This window comes from Sinohyriopsis cumingii, chromosome 15, assembly GCF_028554795.1.
Source record: "Sinohyriopsis cumingii isolate HCF-2022 chromosome 15, ASM2855479v2, whole genome shotgun sequence".
NCBI lineage: Eukaryota > Metazoa > Mollusca > Bivalvia > Unionida > Unionidae > Sinohyriopsis > Sinohyriopsis cumingii.
This window is the reverse complement of record NC_142975.1, coordinates 41,016,773-41,041,017: the sequence shown is the minus strand read 5'-3', so window position 1 is coordinate 41,041,017 and position 24,245 is coordinate 41,016,773. Positions and strand designations below refer to the sequence as shown.

Below are 24,245 nucleotides of genomic sequence, written 5' to 3'. Positions count from 1 at the left end.
ACCTGTGTTAAATAAGCATCTTGGGGTGCAAGCCACATTTAGTGACCTTCGCCTTGATTCGCAAGTCTCTGGGACAAAATATCGAAGGGATGAATGTTTTAAAGCTTGTTTTCTGCCGTTTGCACAATTTTAATGGAGTTATTTCCATTAATAATGGAATAAGAAGGATTAACCAGTAAGATTTTTCTTTCCGAAGGCATTGTATTACCAAGACATGGGCTTCACATTGTAACTTGTGTCCCTGGGTCTAAAACAGAAGTGTATGTCGATGTGTAAAAATAAAAACAGACTAATTTTTCGAATTTCATCTCATTCTTATAAATATAGTATTTTTATGAATATCATAGCATCAGAATTACAAACTGACAAATAAAATAAAATTCTTTTTATGGTTTTAGAGGTAAGTTAGTTAAATGCTATGTTGTGGGTTAATTCATCAGGTGGTCACTACAGTCCTACAATGTAAGACATAGCAAATGCTATTTTTGTTTTAGTGCTATGTCTTACTATCCAAATAACGGACTTGTATAGCATGTTCCAATGTTGGTTGACCTTGGTACGAGTAATCAGAGTTTCAGGAATATCTCGCACACTTGGCAGCCCACGTTAATGCTCTTCCACAAATTGATATTAGGGTTTCTGGTAACTGTTTAACAGTAACAGTAAAACAGCTGTTTTTCGTCCAAAATCAAAAAACAGTAAACAGCTGTTTATTTTTAACTGTTTTACTGTTTCTAACGGACACTGAGACATTGGATTTTGACGCTCTCAAAACTCTTCTGAAGGCAATGGAACGTGAAACTTGCTGTTGAGAATCTAAGTCGAGAAGACGCGACGTTGATGAGTGCTAACACAATTTTAGAATTCATGTTCAACAAGCTCTCTAACCTGAATAATGACATTAGTACCAAGCTCATGGAAAATTTTAACTGTCGCGTTGAAGAGCGATTGAACAATGATGTCATGAACCTCCTGCGCAGTCTCAAAGATCCATCTGTCGCCCCATCAAAAACTACGCTAAATTTTGCAGGAAATCTAGCGTCTCGTCTTTTTGAAGTCAACGATGTTGAAGATGTCGTCGAACAGTCAAATGATGCTGAAAGTGTGAACTTGTCTCTTCAAGATGAATTGAATTTGTTGCTTCAAAAAGATGGATCATCAATTGCAGTCGGAGGGCAAGACAGTTTCAAATGGCTCAAGTCCGAATTCACTCTCTTCAGGAATTCTGGCCAGCGCACTGAAAATCTCCAGAAATTGTGCAACGCAATTCTTTCCATTAAACCGACATCAACGGACGTTGAAAGAGTTTTTTCAGTCAGTACGAATTTCTGTACAAAATTAAGATCGCGTCTCTCAGACAAGTCGCTTAATGCACTTGTATTCTTGAAATATTATTATAAGAAGTAAAAATATATTGATTTAGAACTTATCACGAAAGATATATAATAAACAGTGTTCATCACAAAAATAAGCTATTGACTGTAAAATTAGTGAAAATATGAAAAAAAACAGTAAAAACAGCTGTTAACAGCTGTTTTTTTGAAAATTGAAAACAGTAAACAGCTGTTTTTAAAAAATGACTGTTTTTCAGAAACCCTAATTGATATGTAGTTAATATACTTACTGTGCTGTTTTTATCCTGGTGGAATCAAAATCTGACTAGCAAATGGATGCATTTTCATGTACCATTGACATACATTTGAATTTGTTGAAATGCGATGGTGGTCGAGGTATACTGAAATATGTTCAAGTAGGTTCATGTGGGGGAAATGTTTGTTGAACGAAATGAAATGTTGTTTACAGTTCCAATAGGCATAATATATTTTTATTTGTTTCATTAAAGAATAATATTTCAGTTTAACCTGATTTTGCATTCCTGGCTTTCATCGCTTTCCAGCCAACTGAAATGTAGACCAACAAAACTGGAAAACGTCCATTTCTTGTGAGAATTTGAATTTATTAGAGAAAAGACATCAGAGTAAGTAAAGTCTGACTAAAACTTTATAACTTTACTTTGTAGAAAATCATCATTATTTTAGTTGCCAGTTGTGTGAGATATTCGTGAAAATTTGACTTTTGTTACAGTGTTAGTTGAAATCAAAACACGCTATACAGCACCATTAGACCCTGATGCCCAGAACATAAATATCAGCATCAAGGTCTTACATGTAAAATTAGTGGTCACTACTGAAGCTAACCACACTATTCTTGTAGTCCTAGTGTAAGACATCTCTCCTGATATTTTTGTTTTTGGGGTTGCTGTCATATTGCTTAAATAGCTTGCACAGTGTAGCGTATTCAGAGGTTGACTAACATGGAAAAAAGAAGTCAAATTTCCAGGAATATCTCACACACTTAGCAGCCAGTATGAACATGTTTCTACAAATTAAAGTCATATTGCTTTAAGCAGAATTTACTTGCACAATTCAAATTCTCAATGAAGCAAATAGACTTGTTTTCAATTTCTGTTTACCTGCATTTCAGTTGGCTGAAATTCAGTAGAGATAGAGAATGCTGAAATAGGATTAAGTTTATTAAATGAAATGAATACAAATATTCTAATATTGAAGAATGTGTTTAGATAGCTTTGTTTTGTTCAAGATACTCATAATTCTTTGAATTGATTTTGTCATTCCTGGCTTCCATTGCATTCCAGCCAACTGAATCTAGGTATTTGTTCCTTATAAATGCTTACCTGTAAGAGAAATGTATTTTAGACTAATCCATATTAAAATACTGTTTTATGATTACAGATTTGCATACATTTTATATTTTTGTCTAATGTTTGCTGTCAAAAGTTCATAATGTATATGACTATGCTCTTCATCCAGTCCTGTGGGACAAATATCCCAAATTTTAAGTGCTTCAATTACACATCAGATTTGTTAAGGATCAGTAGTTTAGTATCCCATCTTCTATATAATTACAGTTGGAAGATAACTCTCAGTTTTCCTTTTCAAAAGTTGCTTGTCAGAGCATTGCTGTTGTTAACTTGTAACTCACATCAAAGCACAGACAAATTAGATATTTAACTGATGATTTCTTCTATTATCTGGATAATAAGTAGCATAAATCTATTACAGCTACATAATGAATAAAAGGCTCATCAGCAATAACATCTGTATTTTTAAGAGGTATATCAAATATGTCCATTCATCATGTACTCATGATCCATCAAGTAACAGCTTCAAACTTTACATTAGGAATTTACAAATATTCTCATGTGAACTATTTTCTTAGTAATTTTAAGATGTTAGTGACCATTTACAATTAGCACAAAACAACAAAAGTTACATGTTTCAGGGTTCCATTAAAGTGGTACTAAAACTTTATTAGGGAAGAAAATGTGACTGATGTAACAAGGACGGACAAACAAAATTTTATTTCTCTGTTTAAAATTCATGATATATTTGGGACCCAGCAGTTGACAGGTTTGGTGTTGGAAGTAGCTACACCACATCTGTTGATAATATTTTCTATTCATCTTCTTCATTGCACTAATTTTCTTGAAAAATTTGGCCACTGGTGGTAATTCGTAGTGATGGGAATTGGTCAGAATTTTATGCTCGATAATCAGTTCCACCTAGACAACTGATAATTGATTATAATCAGTTCCTCACAGCAGATTTTAAGTTTTGTTTGTTATACAGTTATATCTTTGTTCAAAATGTTAATAAATGTACAGGAGTAATCTTTCTTAATGACATGTATACTTTAACCTGATAAAAATATTACATTCTTCTCAGTTGTATAGTGTTATTGTTTGTTCTGCAACTTTGTTAAATGAAAGCAATTTTTTTTATAGCTGATCATTTTTATGTAAATGAAATACTGTTGCAATCCCTCAAAACTCTTTTATTCAAAGTACAAAAAGACAAGTTTTTTTTTGTTTGTCATTAACAAATACTACAAAGGATTTTATATTTAAACTAAAACAAATCATCAAAATTTGTTTAAATTTATTAACCCAACAATTTAATAGCTTAATCATGTAATAATAATAATAATAATGCTCTGTTTATAGAGGTTGACTCATTAGTCAAGGACTATTCTCCCTTGAGGCCCTCTTAAGGAGAGTATAACAATGAACATTACATGAAGATAACAATAATTACTGTTTATTTTAACATTTAAGTTGTGAATGGGAATAAATAATTCAGATAAACTTTAATGGATTGGAAGCCCTATTTAGCTTACCATTTACACAGCATTTTAATAACATTTGTGTTTTGCATGCAGATAAAAAGAAGTTGTCTCCCTTTATGCACAATCGATTATGGAGTTTCACAGTCGATTATCTTATTGGTTTGCTCAACCAGTGATGATCGATTATAATAGATATTTGGAGCAACACTTGTAATTCTGATGTAATCTAAAAACAAATATTTATGTACAGTACAATGTATTAACAATTTAGTATGTTGGATCTTAATGTATTAATACATTTACATGTATGTACTTTACAATATTGATATAGTCCTAGATTTACATTTTTTTCCATTATTTGTTGCATTATTTTCATCTGCAATATATAATATTGATTCTTTACTCACCTCTTGGCTTTTGTGTATGCTCAGTGGAATGCCAACTTACTTAGGGTGACTTCCGAACTAAGCATTTGCTGAGAAAGGAAACATTTTGGTCCTTATTGTTGATTTGATGCTGCTGTTACTATAAAGTCTCTTTATGGTGCTCAATCAATGTAAATTCTTTCAAAATCTGATTTTAAGCAAGGAAATGTGATATTGTGTAAGTTTCCAAGACAAAAGACAAGAATCATGTTAGTATAACCTCCAATTCTGTTTGACAGATGTTATGTGAGATGCACATATGTTAATTAGAACTAATTAAATTATACACAATCCTTAATTGTAAGTGCAGTATTTATTTCAGTTTAATTAGGTGCATATGAGTGCTAATCGCTTAGAGTAACGATACACAAGAATCACTAAACATAAATCAAGTTTTATGACTACCGTCAGAGATCTTGGAAACACTTAATTATGCATATTTAGATGACAATTTTTTTATCTGGGACACAGAAAATCACTGAAGCGGGAGTCCTCCGTACGTATGTAATAGGTATGCGGCAAAATTCAAAGACTTGTCAGTCCTTCATTTTGGGGAAAATATGTTAATCAATCAGCTGTGCTGATATTTACAATGACAGAATTGAATGACTAATAGACCCCTTGATGTACATACATGTTGCCATTTTATAAGAGTGCATAACAAAGAACATGATGCAATAGCTGGACGGCAAGTTCAAAGGCTTTGACTGGCAGCCCGGTGGAAAAATGTCCTGATATTTTCAGTGATTGAATTCAGAGACAGAAAGACTCTGAGATATACATGTGGTCATTTAAAAACAACTATTGCTTTTGTTAATGTGTTCATTTCTGAATGTAGTGGAATAAGCAGTGCACGTGATCTCAGAATCGGAGACATGTTGAGACTTAGACAAAATGTCATTCATAAGTGGGTGACAAGTCGCCTAAAACTGTAAGTTTTGCCTTCTTCTATTAGGAAAGCGAAAACGACTTCACCCTGTGATTATTTAAGAGGTACATTGACCATATCATTTTTTTTTTTAATGCACCTCGCCTTAGCCTGGTTTGTTCTAGTGTTGTAGCAAAATGTATTCATCAATGTATCAGTAGCTAGGCCTAGTTTTTATATCAGTTACGTTGACAAACTCTTGCCCATTCACCTGCATTAAGTTTTGATAGCTGATTGACCATTAACCCTTTTCAGGGTAAGGTAACAACTATCAGTTTCCTGCATGCTATCCTTTGATGATAAAACAAACAAACTTGTGTTTTGAGATCAGAATCGGTGATCTGGATATATATTAACTGCCCCTTGTACACTATTTCGTCATAAAATTAGTTTGAAACTGTAAATGAACCAGTAGGCCTAACGGGAAATAATGGTGGACTTTGCTAAATCTGGGATGTACCAGTTTATTAGATTGTCTCTTTTCTTAAATCATCGTGCAGATATATTCAGAAAAAAAATATACAAATCATTGAAAGCAAAGCCTAGGTATTATTTTATTAAAGATTTAACTTTAAAATGAAAATTATGTGGGTTAGAAATGTATGGGACAATGCTATGCTGTGGAATTCGTGAGATGCGCTTTAAGGTCCAAGCTGTTCTCTGACTTGATAGGTAATGAAGCTATATTATAATGAGTGATTACATTGCGAAAACCTCTCCATCTGCAAATAGATGCACTCATGTCGGTGTTAGTTTTGTAGGAAAGTGGGACTGCAACTTTCGATGGTGGGACTCCTATTTTTACCAAAATGGGAGTCCTGGACTCCTAGTTTTAAAATCCTAGTGAGACCTTTGTGCTGTTCAATCACTGTCGACAATGTCAAACTGTTTATATGTATGGTTATTAAATTAAAATAATTCATTTGAATTTTTAATTGTATCTTGTGTACATAATGGTTGTTTTCCGCTGTGACCTCCACCCCATCTGTAATTTTTTTGCCTGTTGAGGCTGTTACAAGATCCATCTACTTACATAAACGTTCTCATTTGTCTGTGCTATTATTTTTTTAGCCACATTTAGAAGAAGAAAAAAACTGATATTGTAATAAATAAAAACCCAGCATAGCATAACAAAGCAGCTATGGAATACAATAAAGATGCTAAAACTGAAAATATATGTTTGTACAGTCTACTGTCAGATGGTAAAACTAAAAATGTATGTTTGTACAATCTGCTGTCAGATGCTAAAATTAAAAATGTATGTTTGTACAATCTACTGTCAGATGCTAAAACTAAAAATGTATGTGTACAGTCAACTGTCAGATGCTAACACTGAAAAAGTATGTGTGTACAGTCTACTGTCAAATGCTAGTGTTGAAAAGAAGCTTTGAAAAGCATTTCAAAATTTAACTGCTAATAAATGTTAAATGTTATATTTGTTCATGTGCTAATATGATAATAAAGTTTTGACATAAAATATGTGTTTCTTAAATATTAATTTCCTCTTTCATTTCCGAAAACAAAACAATCGAAACAAATCCAAATAGGACATTACTTGTCTACATCAAAAAAGAATTAAAATAAATTTGTTATCATTGTAAATACATAGAACAATGGATGTTTGGTACAAATTTGTTGATTCCAATTTCTAACCTTTAAAATCTGACTTGCTGTTTGGATAAATATATTAAAAAATTGAATTTTATCACCCCACTGCTACATGTAATGACGCATATGTCAGATCACTTACATGATGTTCAATGACTTACCCTGTCAGAATAGTGTCAGTAAATTAAACAGTAAGATGTTCATTGTGGAGTCAATTTATATTGTGTTTGAATAAAGAAAACTTAAATACTTTATTATATTCAACATTTGACAAATTATGAATTTATAGACAAACCGTCTGTATCCTTCTGCTTGCACCATAATGCAAGTCAAATTTTGGGTTCTATTTTTAGTAAAAACTCAAACAGCTACACATCACATTCAGTTTGCACACTGCACGCTTCATATCCTGTTGTCAAAACCATCATGGAACCAATCAAAGGTTGTTCACAATCGATCAGGATGCTTACTAAAGATATCTGTAAGAATGTTACGTGACTTACATGTACCCGTAAGTTACGTGATATATGACAAATAAGAGAACTCTTTAAATGGGCAGCAAAGAGACTTAATGTAAATTGTTTATCTCTAATTACAAATATGTTATAACCATTAAAATGAAAGAATTCAGAGAGGATACACCAGTATTTTCTCTGCATTCTCGAGATGGATGTTTATGAATGGCATCAGAACCAACCTCACATTACTGTAACATTTATGGACACGTAGCATCATGTCCCACCCAGTCACATTATCCTGACACCAGGCTGACCAGTCCTAACACTAACCTCTTAATGCTGAGCGCCAAGCGAGGGAGCTGTTAGTACCATTTTTGTAAGTCTTTGGTATGACTCAGCCAGGATTCGAACCCACAACCTCCCGCTTCCGAGGTGGACGCTCTAACCACAAGGCTACGGGAGTGGTCCACTGTAGTGCATTAACATCTGTAATTATAATAATAAACATAACTGAAATTCCATATCAATTTATCCTATTGCCATGCCAGAAAGCAGCCTTAATAGACATCTGGTCTTTCTGAAATACAATTGCAATTTTATTTCTGACCAACTTGTGTGCAAATTATTATATTGTAGCAATAATGATTTACAAAAAACAGTATAGTGTTGCTACAGTTACCAGCTGTTCAAGGGAGAGAACTGATACGCATTTCCTGTTGCAAATGAGCAGGGATGTATAGTAAAATACAGTTGTATTACCATAAAAGGAAGAGAAATCATAGAACATTCTCAAAGCATACTATATTTTGACACATAAAAAAATCTCCTGCATGAAACCATCCCCAATCCACACTGTTTTAGGATTTTTCAAGAAACATTTCTCAGTTGTGTCAGATTCTTACCAAATACTGTATGGTTTTAAAAGAAGCGATATAGCTTTCCTTTTAGGGAGGAAAGTTAAGTGGTTTCTTCTGTGCAGATGATGATGTAAAATATTCCCACAATCACTGAGATGATCCAATCACCATTAAAATAAAGGAGTCCTATAAATAAGGGTACCCTCGCTGTATAAAAATAGGAAGATGGTCATGTAGGCACATCTACTTAAATATTAATTATTGTTAAAATATTTGATGCTAAAATAGTTTACCAGATTCTATTCAGTATTGATTATTGATCAAACCTCAAATCTTTGTTGGTGCTGATGGATGATTTTTGGGTAGAATAGCACTTGCTCATAAAATAGAGGAACCCTTTGCAGACAAGTTTGTCCTCAACATATCAATGTATATTTTAGACACTTGCCAGTATTTCTTGCATCTCTTGAATTACCATTGGATAAAGTGTTCATTTGCCAATATGAACATCATATTTCTGGATCAGAACCTATGTTTGATGGCTTGTAAATCGAAGTAGAATAGTAGCACAATCCTATATCCTGTGACCATTTTGAATTCCGTGCTACATGTAGTTATGGCTGTTACCAAGTACTGTTAAGTGTCTAAACTGTAATAATAATAATAATAATGATAATGCTTTATTTATAGACGGTGACTTATTGGTCAAGCACTATTCTCCATTGAGGCCTTCTTAAGGAGAGTATAACAATGCACATTATGTGAAGATAGCAACAGGTGTGTTCAGGGAAACAGATGTGTTCAGAGAAAGATATGCATGCATGATCAGAATTGCATATTTTAATGAACAGGAGACGTCACACTAAAAAATTCTCCATCAGTATGAACACATATTTGGCAGTCTGATTTATCACACTAAATTTTATTGTAAGCAGATTTGGGTCCAAAAGTTAACATGCTTTTGCATTGTAACATATTTTCAAGTCTATAAAAATTACGCTAACTACTTTTGCCATGTTGGCAATGCATCTGGTTTGGATGAAAAGCCTGACTCACTCTATTCAAAGTTCAATTTCTTGCTTAAGAAAATATCTTAAGAATGGTGTCAAATGTTGCTCTTTCAAAAAAATGTTTGTGTTGAGCAGGTGTAACAGATAAAGAGGATCAAATGCAATTTGGACATTAAGTCATTTATTTACTCACTTTGAAACAAGTGCCAAAATTATAATAACGCATACGATTCCATGCATGAAGTGATCATGTGAGTACAGAAATAGACCAGTTTTAGATTCCTGGTCCAGTATTATTTTTTAAAAGCTGTTTAATTATCCTCCCATGCTTGATCATAGCTAGAAAAATCCTCCCAACACCCATTCCACTGAAACTTGTAACTTTTACAGCAATTAACAATATTATTTTGCAGACTCTCACATACATTTTCTGCCTTGAACCTCATTTAGAACCTGAACCAAAAGCAAGAAACAATTTTGGAGATTCCAATTTCATGGTCAGTACTCTGGGGGGGGGGGGTTTCAAGTGGAAGCGCTCTCCGTTACCGATCACTGCCATCTCACCTCTGTTTGCGTGGGTTCAAGTCTCAGATTCAGCCAATGTGCGTATGTGAGGAAGCTTGCCAGTAGCCTCTCGTGGGTTGGTGGTTCTTTCTGGAGGTTTCCTGGGTTCTTCTTCCACTATTAACACTGGCCACCAAGTAAAGCCTATCGTGTGCTGAAAAATGGCATTAAACCCTACAACAACAACAACAGTTATCAGTACTCTATAATTCTGCTCAGCAGTCACCACTAACAGGTGAAAGAGCAGTATACAAATGTTCCTGGATGCAGTTAAGAGCTAATCATACATGTATCATAGTTGAATGGAATAAACCTAATTGGATGTGTGGCAGCAGTAATAAAAGTACCAGGGGCCCCGAGTGGCCGAGTGGTCTAAAGCGCTCTCCGTTACGGATCACTGCCATCTCACCTCTGTCTGCGTGGGTTCGAGTCTCGGATTCAGCCAATGTGGGTATGTCAGAAAGCTTGCCAGTAGCTTCTCGTGGGTCGGTGGTTCTTAACGGGGTTTTCCCGAATTCTTCCTCCACCATTAATACTGGCCGCCACGTATAGCCTATCATGTGCTGAAAAATGGCGTTAAACCCTACAACAACAACAATAAAAGTACCCCTACTTTCTTTCTCAATGCAGTACTAAATGGATTCTATATCTTTCAGTGGGGTACTAACTAAATATAAATCTGTCAGTCAGCTACTAAATGGATCCTATATCTTTCAGTGGGGTACTGAATGGATCCTATATCTGTTTGTGAAGTACTAAATGGATGCTATATCTGTCTGTGAGGTACTAAATGGATTCTATATCTGTCTGAGGTACTAAATAGATCCTATATCTGTCTGTGAGGTACTAAATGGATCCTATATCGGTCTAAGGTACTAAATGGATTGATTTCTATATTTGCCTGTGAGGTACTAAATGGATTATATATCTGCCTGTGAGGTACTAAATGGATCCTATAACTGTCTGAGGTACTAAACGGATCCTATATCTATGAGGTACTAAATGAGTCCGCTCTCTCTCAGTGGGGTACTAAATGGATTGTATGTCAGTGGGGGGTACTAAATGGATCCTATCTGTCAGTGGGGTACTAACTAAATATATCCTATATTTTTCTTTTATCTTTCAATGGGGTACTAAATGGATCCTGTATCTGTCTGTGAGGTACTAAATGGATCCTATATCTGTCTGTGAGGTACTAAATGGATCCTATATCTGTCTGAGGTACTAAATGGATCCTATATCTGTATGTGAGGTATTAAATGGATCCTATATATGTCTGTACGGTACTGAATGAATCCTATATCTGTATGTGAGGTACTAAATGAATCATATATCTGTCTGGGAGGTACTAAATGGATCCTATATCTCTGAGGTACTAAATGGATCCTATATCTGTCTGAGGTACTAAATGGTTCCTATATCTATCTATGAGGCACTAAATGAATCTTCTCTCTGTCAGTGGGGTACTAAATGGATTTTATGTCTGTCAGTGGGGTACTAAATGGATCCTATATCTGTCTGTGAGGTACTAAATGGATCCTATATATGTGAGGTACTAAATGGATCCTATATATGTGAGGTACTAAATGGATCCTATACCTGTCTGTGAGGTAATAAATGAATCCTCTGTCAGTGGGGTACAAAATGGATTTTATGTCTGTCATTGGGGTACTAAATGGATCCTATATCTTTCAGGTACTAAATGGATTCTGTATCTGTTAGTAGGGTACTATATTGATCCCATGTCTGCCAGTGCAGTATTAAATGGATCCTACATCTATCAGTGTGGTATTAAATGGATTCTGTATCATTGGGGTACTAAATTGATTCTCTGTCATTAGTGGCCTAAATTGATCCTATATCTGTCATTTGGGTACTAAATGGACCCTACATCTGTCAGTGAGGTACTAAATGTATCCTGTATCTGTCAGTTAGGTACTAAATGGATCCTATATCTGTCAGTGTGGTACTAAATGGATCCTATATGTGTTATTGTTGTGCTAAATGGACCCTATATTTGTCATTGGAGCAGCTGGGTGTGATTAGAGCTGTTGATATGAAGTATGAGAATAGATGGATTGCACCATTTGGAACATGAAACAAGCTGGCATTAGAACTGTTGATTTGAACTATGGGAGTTGGAGGACTGCACTAGTTGGCACTTGAAGCAAATTGGTATTAGAACTGTTGAAATGAACTATGGGAGTAGAGGGCACATGAAACAGGCTGGCAATAGAGTTGTTCATATGAACTATGGGAATAGAGGGAGTGCACCAGTTGGCAAATTAAACGAGCTGTTTTTAAAGTGCTTGTTTGTGGGCTAATGAAGATTAATGCAAAAAGTGATCAAGAGCTTGAAACATACAGGAGCATGTCCAACAATAACTAAAAGAATAAATGGGAACCATAATATTCAGCTTGGTCATCATGTGGAAAAGTTTGGATTTTTCGTCAGTATTGTGACAGTAAATAGACTATATTTAGTATACTTTGTGTGTATTGTATGCATATGAAACCCTAACATGAAAATTTCATTTTAATATTTACATCTTTTTCTTGGAGTGATTTCATATGTTTATGGCACAGTGTCCATTCTCTGTTCAAAAATATATTTTGTATTAGTAACAAACTTTTATGGTTATTCTAAAATTAATGAGAAATATATATACACTGGCCTTTGTGTTAGCTTTATATCAGCTGACAGTTAGGGGAATGCATTAGACCTGAAAATATAGTTATCTCCATTGAATATTGTTCTATTGATGGTAATTGTTGACACAGTAGTTTGGCTTGGTATGGTGCTTTATGGCACAGCAACACGAGTAGGTAATATAGTGCTTCTGCAGTTGTATTAAAGTGCATTGACCAGAGACACAGCATGGTAGCTGACTCAGGCTTGATGGATAGTAGGATTAAAACCTACACCGTTTCAGTCCCGAGTTCGGCACCCTAACCATTGAGCCATTATGGCTGTCTTGACACAATAGTAGGAAATTACAATATAACACTGTATTATTATAATTGTACAATGGTATTGTCTTTTTAGGGTCTTCTTTTCCACATCTCAGTCAAGAAATGGCTTGATGGAATTCTTTGATGAGAAAATAAACTGGGCAATGGATAAAATTGCAGTTGGTAAGTTTTTTTGTTTTATGGTAAAACAATGATTATTTGAGCTGTTTATTCTTTTATGATACATCAATGATTATTTCAGCTGTTTATTGTTGTATGATACAACAATGAGTATTTGAGCTGTTTATTCTTTTATGATACATCAATGGTTATTTCAGCTGTTTATTGTTTCATGGAGTTTACCTTGAAGTAAACAACTTTTGGATATTAGAACACTGTTTCTTCAATTGTGCCTGCTTATCACATAAGTTCATTGGAACTTTCATTTGTAATACCTAAGGATCATTTCCAGAATACTACAATAGAGCCTGTCTTGAAAGACCACCCCTTCTGCCAACAAATAATGGTCTAGACAGGTGGTCTCTCATAACAGGTCATAACACTACATAATCAATAAATCTGTGCATGGAGAATCTGATCTCTCAAAACAAGTGGTCTCTCATAGCAGTGGTCTCTCAAGACAGGTTTCAATTTAGTACATTAGGATAATATTCTAGGAATTCATACATACTGTTTGTTATTTTTAATTTTTTCACTTTGTTTGATTTTATATTTTAGAGAATTAAATTTACATTTTAGACAATTAAATAGTCATTGGGTTTCACCGTGTCTTGTTACATATTTTAAGCCCTTAGACATAAAAGCTCAATTATCATAACACAATACTCATTACTTTGATTCTCTCCACAAGGCATGGCATGGTCTGCTTCAGTGCTTAAAGCTGCTGAGTTGGATTAGGATTAGAGTCGGTACATGTATGATCAATAATAATTTGGACAGAATTATCTCCCTTTACCAAAACACCAACATCCAAACAAACAAAATATTACATGAACTTTAATGATGAATGTGAACAGGAATTTCAGTGGTTGCAACTGAGTTCCAAGGGACATTAATATATACTCTGCTACTCCTGTAAAACTGATTTTAAATTTTCTTATAGTGGGAAGAATGACATCCCACATCATGTAGAGACCTCATGTCATAAAAGCATATTACTGCAATAACAATTATGCTATCACCATGTCTGCGACATCTTCATCACATGTGGATAAAATTACACATGTCAAGACACAATTTGCCAACTTTATAGCTGAGCATAATCACCCATTTCTGGACGCAGATCTTTTTTCAGATCTAGTCAAAATAATGATTCCAAAGTGAGAAATCACAGAAAGGTCGCCATGCAAATAGTCAAACACTGCTCACATGGTAACTATATTTTTGTTCATAAGAAATAAGAATTTGAACATAATAATAATAGCAGCACTACTGTGAACGACTTCTTCACAAAATCTGATATAAACACAACTGACCTTGATTGAATCCTTTATAGCAGACTAAAGTACATGTCACTTACTACCAATGAAATCTACAATGTCTGGGATGCATGAAGTCTTTGTCTTTGTCTATGATACTATTAAGTGGTAATCGTTTTCCTAATTTAATTGTCATTTTTAATGAATGGTAATAGTAATGATAATGATGACAACGTGTTGGCAAATTTGGCTATAAGTTCCCTAGTTTGTGGTGGTATACTGTATGAGTTCATGCTTCTTGTGAAGAATCTTACTGATATTGAAAGAACATTAGATCCAAACAGTTCTAATCTTTAGCAGTTTTGGCAGGCAGTCAGCAGTCTGAATGTAGCCACAGGCAGGAAACAATTAAATGAGACCCAGTAGAGTTGTCCTAACATTGCCATATCTAAATGCAGACACTGAATGTACATTTTCCATTTTGAGTGACATTCATTATGACTCCAGTGGAAACCTGGATCTAATAACAGTTTGACATTTCCCAAGTCTTAAGACCAAGAATGATGAGGACTGCTATCAGTATAATCATTGTTCACCAGAGAAATGCTGTAAATGTTATGGGAGATTATGAATGGAGCAGGGTACCATGAAAGGACTGATTTGATGAAATCATATGCATATTTTAATAAGATTTATTTTAAAAAATTTGCTCAGTAGTTGCATTTTTTTCCATTTACCTGCTAAAAGTCTGGTAGATGAAAATCCTTCTGACCATATTTTGGAAATCTCTTGATCTGGCCTGATATGAGCTCTTGTTTCTGTCACATATTTGCAATACACCTATCTAGGAAGAGCAGGGAAATCAATGGAACTCCACTTGGAACTTGGCAAATTGGATGCTTTGTGTCAGAATCTCAGCAATGTGATAATCATTGTGGGATGAGACACTGGGGGCTGGGGGAGTGGATATCATTGACAGTGTGATCTAAAAATGTAAAAGGTCTGGTGAAGATGTTATGCCACTGACCTGCTTTATGAGCCATATATGTAGAACACACACCACTACATTTTGATGTCCAGCATAGACAGAACAGTGAAGATGTGACATTCAGACCTACAAAATCCTGCAGCCCTACACACTTGGCATTAAGGGAGTGGGCACCTGGTCTTCAGATGGTTAAGACTGGAAACATGTTGGAACTATATTGAGACTGCATTGACATCACAACAACTGCAACCTACATGATGCTTAAAATTAACACTTATTTACCAATTATCTCCACTTTCAGCTCTTACTAAAACCAGACATTACGTTGTTGTTTACAGGTTTATGTTAGTAATGTTTTACTTTACTATGGATTGAATATATTGTAAGTTTACATTATATGAACGAACAGTAACTGGAAACTAATATATGGTCATGCTACCAGTCCATTTCCATCATCCATCCTTGTAATTCCTGATAATATGCATGAAAGGGAAGATAATTGTTCTATTCTTTTTTCAGGAAGACCTTGGAGAATGGATGAACTGAGAATCAAAAGCAATGAAGATCTACATAAACTCTGGTATGAGTCATTGTTTTGGCTGCAATTACGTTTTAGCACTCATTGGAGGAAACTTAATATTGAGGGTGGTTTTGTATTTGTGTAATTTTGTACACATTTCATATAAGTTATTGTGTTGGATCTAATTATGGTTGAGAAGTGGAAGCAATATAGAGGTCACTTTGGAGTTTTTGTTCACATTCTTTTGTATGTAGCTACTGTTGAGTACTCATTTTGAAAAAAACTTAACATAGAGGGCTCTTTGGTATTTGTGTACACATCCATATGTGTGTCCACCTGCACCCTAGATGGGAATAAATGGTATTCTTTTTTTTTAAATTAATTTCAGTGTTAGAGTTTTTTTAATATATTTTCTACCTGAATTAAAGGTGGACTCAACAACAAGGGATTTTGTATTAGTTAGTGGCAACCTTTCATTTTCTTGCCCAGACTGTAATAGCAGATGGGGCTTATTCTTTCGCAATCCCCTCTCACGCACACACACACACACGCACACGCACGCACACACACGCACACACACAGTGACACACTGTACAAATTTGTGTGATTCACTGTATTGTATTAAAGGCATTATCCAATATCAGGTACAAAGTCCAAGAATTCATTCTTTTTGTCTAATAAGTTCTGAAATCCTCTGTTGTCCTCTATTCATTGTAAATCTTTGTCTGGTCATCATAAATATCGTCCAGCTGGTTCCTTGGCTTCACTGTCATATGTGGTTGCTTTTGGACTGACTTTGATCATGCAGTCTGTGAAATCTATTAAAGGATACAACTGAATATATCATTTGTGTGGCATAATTATATGCACTGGCAGAAAAACTTGGGCAGTATCAGTTTTTGAAATAAGATCTAACTTATAGAGAAGGAATATACCAGTTAAATCAAAACTTCTATTCCTAACTTATAGAAAAGGAATATGCCAATTAAATCAAAACTTCTATTTCGTCAAACCAGGTGTAAGCAGCAAACCACATATATTAATACCAGTGGTCAGGTTGTTCAGAATTGAATGAAAAATGGACGCAAAAAACATCTAGTTTTTACATCTAGGGGCTTAAACTATGTAAAATGACATGGTACAAGGTTTATCTAATACTGTAGCCCAGCCCCACTTTAATTTTGTTAGCCCATTGGCCTAAAGAGTTGGGCCATCTTTGGGTTTTGGTACAAGGTTTATTGAAACCTTGACAGAATAAATGCCCCATTGGGTTCATTGTTCACATGAATAACTACTAGATTTGGTCAGATTATATACAATTAAAATTTATTTTTAACAATAGGTACATCCTTCTGAAGGAAAGAAATATGTTGATGACAATGGAAGAAGAGTACAAGCGAGAACTTCGAGCTTTTCCAAGTCCAGAGAGAATATTTAAGGTTAGACTTCGATCCTAAAAAATAATTTGTATTTTTTTCTTCTTTCAAACTTGGTAGTAAAATTGTTGGCCAGGATCCCATCTAGAAAAATTTTAACTTCAATTTTAGAGGTAAAACTTTAGAATCAGTATAGTCCTTGAAGTGTACTTTTGATAATTTAATTATCAAAACAGTTGAAATTATGCTAGTTATTGTTACATCAGATAATATTTCTGGAACAGATAGCTATTTTATATTGGCATAATTACTTAGTTCTCTTTGTGTAAGATTTGCACTTGTCCCCATATACACCTCTCCCTCGATAACTCGCGCACATTGGGGTCCAAAAACATCGACCACACTATAAGTGAGATTCGAGTTATCGAAGGACCAATAAAAATGCCTAAATCAATAAAGGGATCGACGTAAAGACAAAAGGTGGGTGGCTGGGTTGGCAGGTTATAGTGTTGAATACTCAATTTATAATCATGCTGAGATTAACTGTGAATAAATATCTCTTCATAATGGTGTACTTTGTTTATTTTTTCCTCATACAGCAACATTAATTTAATATTTAATTACAGAATGTTGAGGAGGTCATCAAGAACAATGTTCCACATGGTTTCTGTTCGTTTAACACGTGTACAACTTCACACATTGTGTGCTACATCACTAGTTTGTGTGTTGAATTGGATACATTCTAGTTTTATTGCTTGATCCAAATTAGATGAGTTTTATTAATACAAAAGATTGACACTCTTTTCAAGAAACATTGTCGATTGAACAAATGAAAGATAGATAGACAGATAGATTTGATTGTAGTAGAAATAAAATGATTTTTTTTTACAAGGGTTAATCATTACCAGCATGAATTTAATGGGTCTAGAAATTTAAAACAACATAAATTTGAACACAATAATACTTGTCGTTTGTGACATGCTTGACAAATATACCATGCTGTCTGGCATTTCAGCACACTTAAGGTTTCCATCTCCAATATTGAAGCAAAATGCATACCAAAATTCGACTGATTGATGAAAATAAAATATAGCAATGCTTACCATTTGAAAAGAGGTAATCGTCACCAGAATATTTTTGTTCAAAATAATATTAATTTTGGACAAAGGGGATACCACCCCCATGTTTTCCTGACTCGCAATATGTCGGCCTATTCTGCGCACAGCATTCAAAAGATGTAATGTTTATCCATTGGGCTATAGAAGTGAAATACATTGCTTTGGACTGCTTCTGTCAGCAGTTCAGTCAAGTAATTAGGTTAGGTTTATAGCTAGTTTTACAGAATTCAAGTTAAAAATGCCAATAAATGGCAAGAGATATTAAGCAAACTAAATTGATCTTGTAGAAAAGTTAATAAAATTCAACGTTTTATAAAAAATAAGCTATTGTGTGGAAGATGTTGTTGTTGTTGTTGTTGTAGGGTTTAATGCCATTTTTCAGCACACGATAGGCTATACATGGCAGCCAGTGATAATGGTGGAGGAAGAATCCTGAAAGACCCTGGAAAGAACCACCGACCCTCGAGAAGCTACTGGCAAGCTTTCTCACATACCCACATTAGCTGAATCCGAGACTCGAACCTACGCAGACAGAGGTGAGATGCCAGTGATCCGTAACGGAGAGCACTTTAGACCACTCGGCCACTCGGGGCCCCTTATGTGGAAGAGAAACAACAATGAATAGGATCTAATGTGTTTACAACAACTTATTGATGGTGAAAAAATTGCTAAAGAATTTGGTAACAGACTATACGCCGAGAATTTCTTGAGAATTTATGTTCTAGCGGCAAGTTTACACATGTTGGGTAGCAGACGATTTTGTATGTGTGGGACAACTTCTTGCAAAATTGGAAACTTGGATTAAAATGCAGTATTGTTTTAAGGTATACATTTCCCTCTTTTATATAAAGTATTTATTTATATGATTCTAAAAGATGGATAGTAAATTGGATTTTCTGGGTTGCCGGTTCAAGAAGGTCATGGAGTGGGTCTTCATGTTGACATTTAGAATCACATTTTCATATGCATTTCGAGTCAAAATGCGGAATATTTGTATACCCTTTATGAAAATCACTTTTCTTAATTAAAGAACGATCATTCTTTTTTATACAAAATGGATTTTTGAACAAAAATAACAACTGATTCATTGTTTACAGAAATGATGTGTCATTGCGCAGAATTACCCGACATGTAGAATTTACCAACATGTTGGTAATTTCACATTTTGAAAAACGTCAGTTAATTTTTAGTGTGTTACTCCTTGATTTCTCTGCCGCCGAGAACAATCACGCAAATTTCTCAACTGTATGGTCTTTACATAGTCAACATTTTGTGTCTCCAGCCACCGTATAAAAATGCGAAACCATTATTGATTGGTTAAATAAAATGAATTTTGATAAAGGTAGTGACCACAAGAACTTATGCTCAGATTTGCATGCCTTTGAATTTTTTCTTTGTACCTTGTTGCTTGATTTGATACAAAAGACATATTTAAAGTGATAAAAGAACACAGGTCTCTTTTAATTGATTTTTTAATGCAACGAATACTTCCCCAAGTTGTTGATCAAAACAAAGCCAGCATGTAATTAGGTTCTCACAAACCTACTCACGGGTTTCGATGTGACGGTCGATTGACTCTTTTCATGTTTAATTGGTGTTTATTTCATTCTATGTTGTCACCTGTTAGCATTTACCAGAAGTTTTCATTGATTGCTGTTCCACCCAGCTGTTTATTTACAGTTTACTAACAACTATTTATCATTTTAAAAAACTTACAATAATATATGATATCTTATTTAGAACTTGCAAATTTCACAATATGGATTCTATCTTTACAGGCATTAATCACCATTTTCAATGATAAAACGAGCAATGTATCAAGGTTTAATTTACCAATTCTTATCATATTTTTTTCACGTTAAGCATATTTGAAAGAGGAAATTGGGAGCCACGCCGGACACCGCATTATAAGCGGGATCTTGAGTTATCCGAGCACAAGTTATCGAGGGAGTGGTGTATATCTACATGTATTTGTACAAGATTTTACTTGCCCCTTTATATACCTACATCTGTTTTATAGTTACATCCCAGTATATTAGTAGGGGACCCCGAGTGGCCAAGTGGTCTAAAGTGCTTACCGTTCCAGATCATTGCCATCTCACCTCTGTCTGCATGGGTTCGAGTCCAAGGCTCGGCTAGTGTGGGTACATGGGAAAGCCTGCCAGTAGCTTCTCATTGGTCCGTGGTTCTTCCCTGGGTTTTCCATGGTTCTTCCTCCACCAGTTATACTGGCTGCCATGTATAGCCTATCTTGTGCTGAAAAATGGCATTAAACCCTAGAACAACAACAACCAGTGTAAAATATTAATACACTATTTATGTTAATTATTACAGTATTAAATGCAGTTTCTAAAATATAGATACACTGTTACTGTTAATTACAACAGTATTAAATGCAGTGTCTAATATATAAATGTAGTGTTTCAGACAGCTGGTGAGAATAGCTATTTTGTACATGCCACTTTTTCACATGAACCCATAAACTGTATTGCATTATTATAATGATACATTTATATTTATGGAGTTGGTTTCATGTAATAGGAAAGCAAGTTTTAAGGCAAGTTTAAAGTTCTTTATTCCATTTAAGTTTATTACTTTGACTTGTTTGGAATTACTGTTTCGACAGCGTTTTGGGATGAAATTATTATTGAAATTCATTTTAATGTATTTCATTGTGATATATTATATTATGTTAAATTTGTTCATTGTATTGAATTTATCTTTTTACAATCAATACCTCAATCATTATTTATATTCTTTTCCATGGGCATTTTCTATATTCTGTTTTATGAATAATTTATTTAGGTTGAAGAGAGTATGGAGAACTTACAGCAGGTCGTGAAGGAGAGAAATGAAGCATACAATGTTCTTGAGACAGGGACAACTGGAGAGCACCATCCACGATATGTTAAAAACTTTCTTGGACTTCCTGTATTAAAACGGCCCAGTGAGCATATAATGCCAGAATACAAGAACAAAAAATACAAACTTTTGTATCCCAACCGCATTGAAAAATGGCAAGTGAAGTATTTAAAGTTGCATCGTGAGAAGATGCTGTTCCGATACAGGTATCAGAAATATCATTTGAGAAAGAAGAGAATAATGGAGCTGAAGGATGCATTCCCATATTTGACTGATGAATTCTTAGAGGAACAAATACCAGAGCCAAAGCCAGTTGAATTTTAGTCCATCAATGAATTGGAAATTAATTAGACAAAATAAAGTTTTGGTATTAATCCCTTTCAGAATGTCTTCTTTACCCTTGAAGTCCAGTGATTCCTCGCTTTAACAACAGTCATTATTAATTGTTGGTCATATCAGTAACGAATTCAGATTTGGGATAGATACATGTTTCTTCATCCATTGCTGTCATGAAGATGACAGTATAAATGCCTTGACTTCCTTCTGATTGCCATATGTACTGCATTGCTGTCTTCTTGGCATCCATGCTTCTAATAATAGTGGTTGCCTTCAAGTCTTGTAGTGATAATATTGAGAACTCCTAATTTATGCATATTCAGCTTATCTGTGTCTTGCATTTAAGCAAATTATTAACACCCAAGGAGAAAAATACTCCCTGAGATGCATGTCATTTGTGTATATACATGAATGCATAAGATTTCCAAGCAGGAACTGACATTGTTTTCATGTATTGAAAGGGGATGAAGATTCAGCTCCCCATTAATAGATGGATTCAAGTCCTACAAATTTGACATACACAAGGTTTCTCAGAATGCAATATGTGTTAATCAGGGGCTTTATATTAGATAAAAGCTATCATTATTGACAAGTAACCAACTTTCTTAGCAAACAATTATGAATATGATAGTGTTATCTTTGACTAATGTATAATCTCCACTTGCGATCAGTGGCTACTGTATAATCTGCACTTGTGATCAGTGGATAATGTATAATCTACACTTATGATCAGTGGCTAATATATAATCTACACTTGTGATCAGTGGCTAATGTATAATCTACACTTGTGATCAGTGGCTAATATATAATCTACACTTGTGATCAGTGGCTAATATATAATCTACACTTGTGATCAGTGGCTAATGTATAATCTACACTTGTGATCAGAAGCTAATATATAATCTACACTTATGATCAGTGGCTAATATATAATCTACACTTGTGATCAGTGGCTAATGTATAATCTACACTTATGATCAGTGGCTAATATATAATCTACACTTGTGATCAATGACTAATATATAATGTACACTTATGATCAGTGGCTAATGTATAATCTACACTTGTGATCAGTAGCTAATATATAATCTACTCTTGTGATCAGTGGCTAATGTATAATCTACACTTGTGATCAGTGGCTACTGTATAATCTACACTTATGATCAGTGGCTAATGTATAATCTACACTTGTGATCAGTGGCTAATATATAATCTACACTTGTGATCAGTGGCTAATGTATAATCTACACTTGTGATCAGAGGCTAATATATAATCTACACTTATGATCAGTGGCTAATACATAATCTGCACTTGTGATCAGTGGCTAATGTATAATCTACACTTGTGAGCAGTGGCTAATATATAATCTATACTTGTGATCAATGGCTAATATATAATGTACACTTATGATCAGTGGCTAATGTTTAATCTACACTTGTGATCAGTGGCTAATATATAATCTACTCTTGTGATCAGTGGTTAATGTATAATCTACACTTGTGATCAGAGGCTAATGTATAATCTACTCCCTTGTTTCTTATACTGCAGCTTTCTTGAACAACAATTAAAATGTACCCATGCTCATCTAACCATTTATTTGCATCGCTAATATAAGATACAAACATCAGATAACTCAGATTAGTCGTTTGCATAGAATGGTTCTCCTGACCAGTCCAAAAACTACTAAAACAGCACTGGATAAAATCAAAAGGGGAGGCCATGTTAGTTAAGAGAAATAATGCCACTTTGTTGTAATATTTAAAAGAACTAGCAGTGATAGTAAAAACCAGATTATTTAGGAAAGTTACTGAGAGAGCTACAGAGTAGCGGTTTGAGATTGAAGTTACTGATACGGGTTGTGACCTTGTGGCTTTGTGCTCTTATCATCATATATGCATATGAACCTGTGGATTGTAATCAGTGAAATTGATGAATATGCATCCAAAGCAAAAGGATAATCATGGGTGGTAGATACAGTGACCTATATCAGTAACTAACAAAAACCATCATTTCACTACTACTGTGGTACACATGACAGTGCCAAGTGTCAAGTGCAATGCACAAGTATGCCATTGACAAATACAATGACTCTTAAAACTGATTGGGTACAACATAATAAATACACCGATGGTTACTCCATCAGTTCCTCCTTGGTTTCCTTAACTTAATGCTTCTAGTGTCAGCCGTTGTCTGCCTTTTTTAAAATTATTCCATAAAGTTTTTGATGATATTGCAGTAAAGCATCTTGCTACTGCTAAAACCATTGTAAGTTTTACAAGCTAATTTAATTACATCCCAATAATTTTAATGGTTTCAGCTATTTATCCCAGTTTTTCATCCATCTCTGATGTTTTATTTAGAATAGTAAGAAAACTGTGGTTCCAGATAGACAAGTCATAACCTTTGTCTGTGTTAGGGAAACTTATTGAGGTAATGTTTTGTGATAGTTCGGTGAGAAATTTGATTTCAGCAAAGTTTTAAACATCTGTATTGCATATAGGAGTGTAAGTTGTTTTTCTTTGCGCCCTGTTGATTATGAGCTGCACATATAGGACAGTGATCACTAATAGGGAAACATGGTATGATTATCTCATTGAGATTGCTAGGATAGGTAGTGTTAGATGTGGTAGATCAGAGTAGAAGTACATGCTATTACT

General features: G+C 34.5%; 1 protein-coding gene across 1 annotated transcript; it reads left to right on the top strand.

The window, feature by feature from the left end:
- The first annotated feature begins 24 nt into the window (after positions 1-24).
- On the top strand, positions 25-21,625 carry LOC149781668 (large ribosomal subunit protein uL29m-like). The gene is made up of 5 exons (XM_089935747.1): positions 25-175; positions 13,043-13,131; positions 15,895-15,955; positions 17,238-17,334; positions 21,195-21,625. The coding sequence occupies exons 1-5, from the start codon at positions 90-92 to the stop codon at positions 21,573-21,575; spliced, it is 714 nt and encodes a 237-aa protein (XP_089791873.1). The 5' UTR covers positions 25-89; the 3' UTR covers positions 21,576-21,625.
- Positions 21,626-24,245: the final 2,620 nt, after the last annotated feature.

What these genes read in the sequence shown, in the direction of transcription:
- LOC149781668 (XM_089935747.1), top strand. Translation starts at nt 90, where the DNA reads ATGAATGTTTTAAAGCTTGTTTTCTGCCGTTTGCACAATTTTAATGGA. An exon ending in GGAATAAGAAGGATTAACCA is followed by an intron (nt 176 to 13,042) that starts GTAAGATTTTTC and finishes TTGTCTTTTTAG; the next exon opens with GGTCTTCTTTTCCACATCTC. An exon ending in GAAGATCTACATAAACTCTG is followed by an intron (nt 15,956 to 17,237) that starts GTATGAGTCATT and finishes TTTTAACAATAG; the next exon opens with GTACATCCTTCTGAAGGAAA.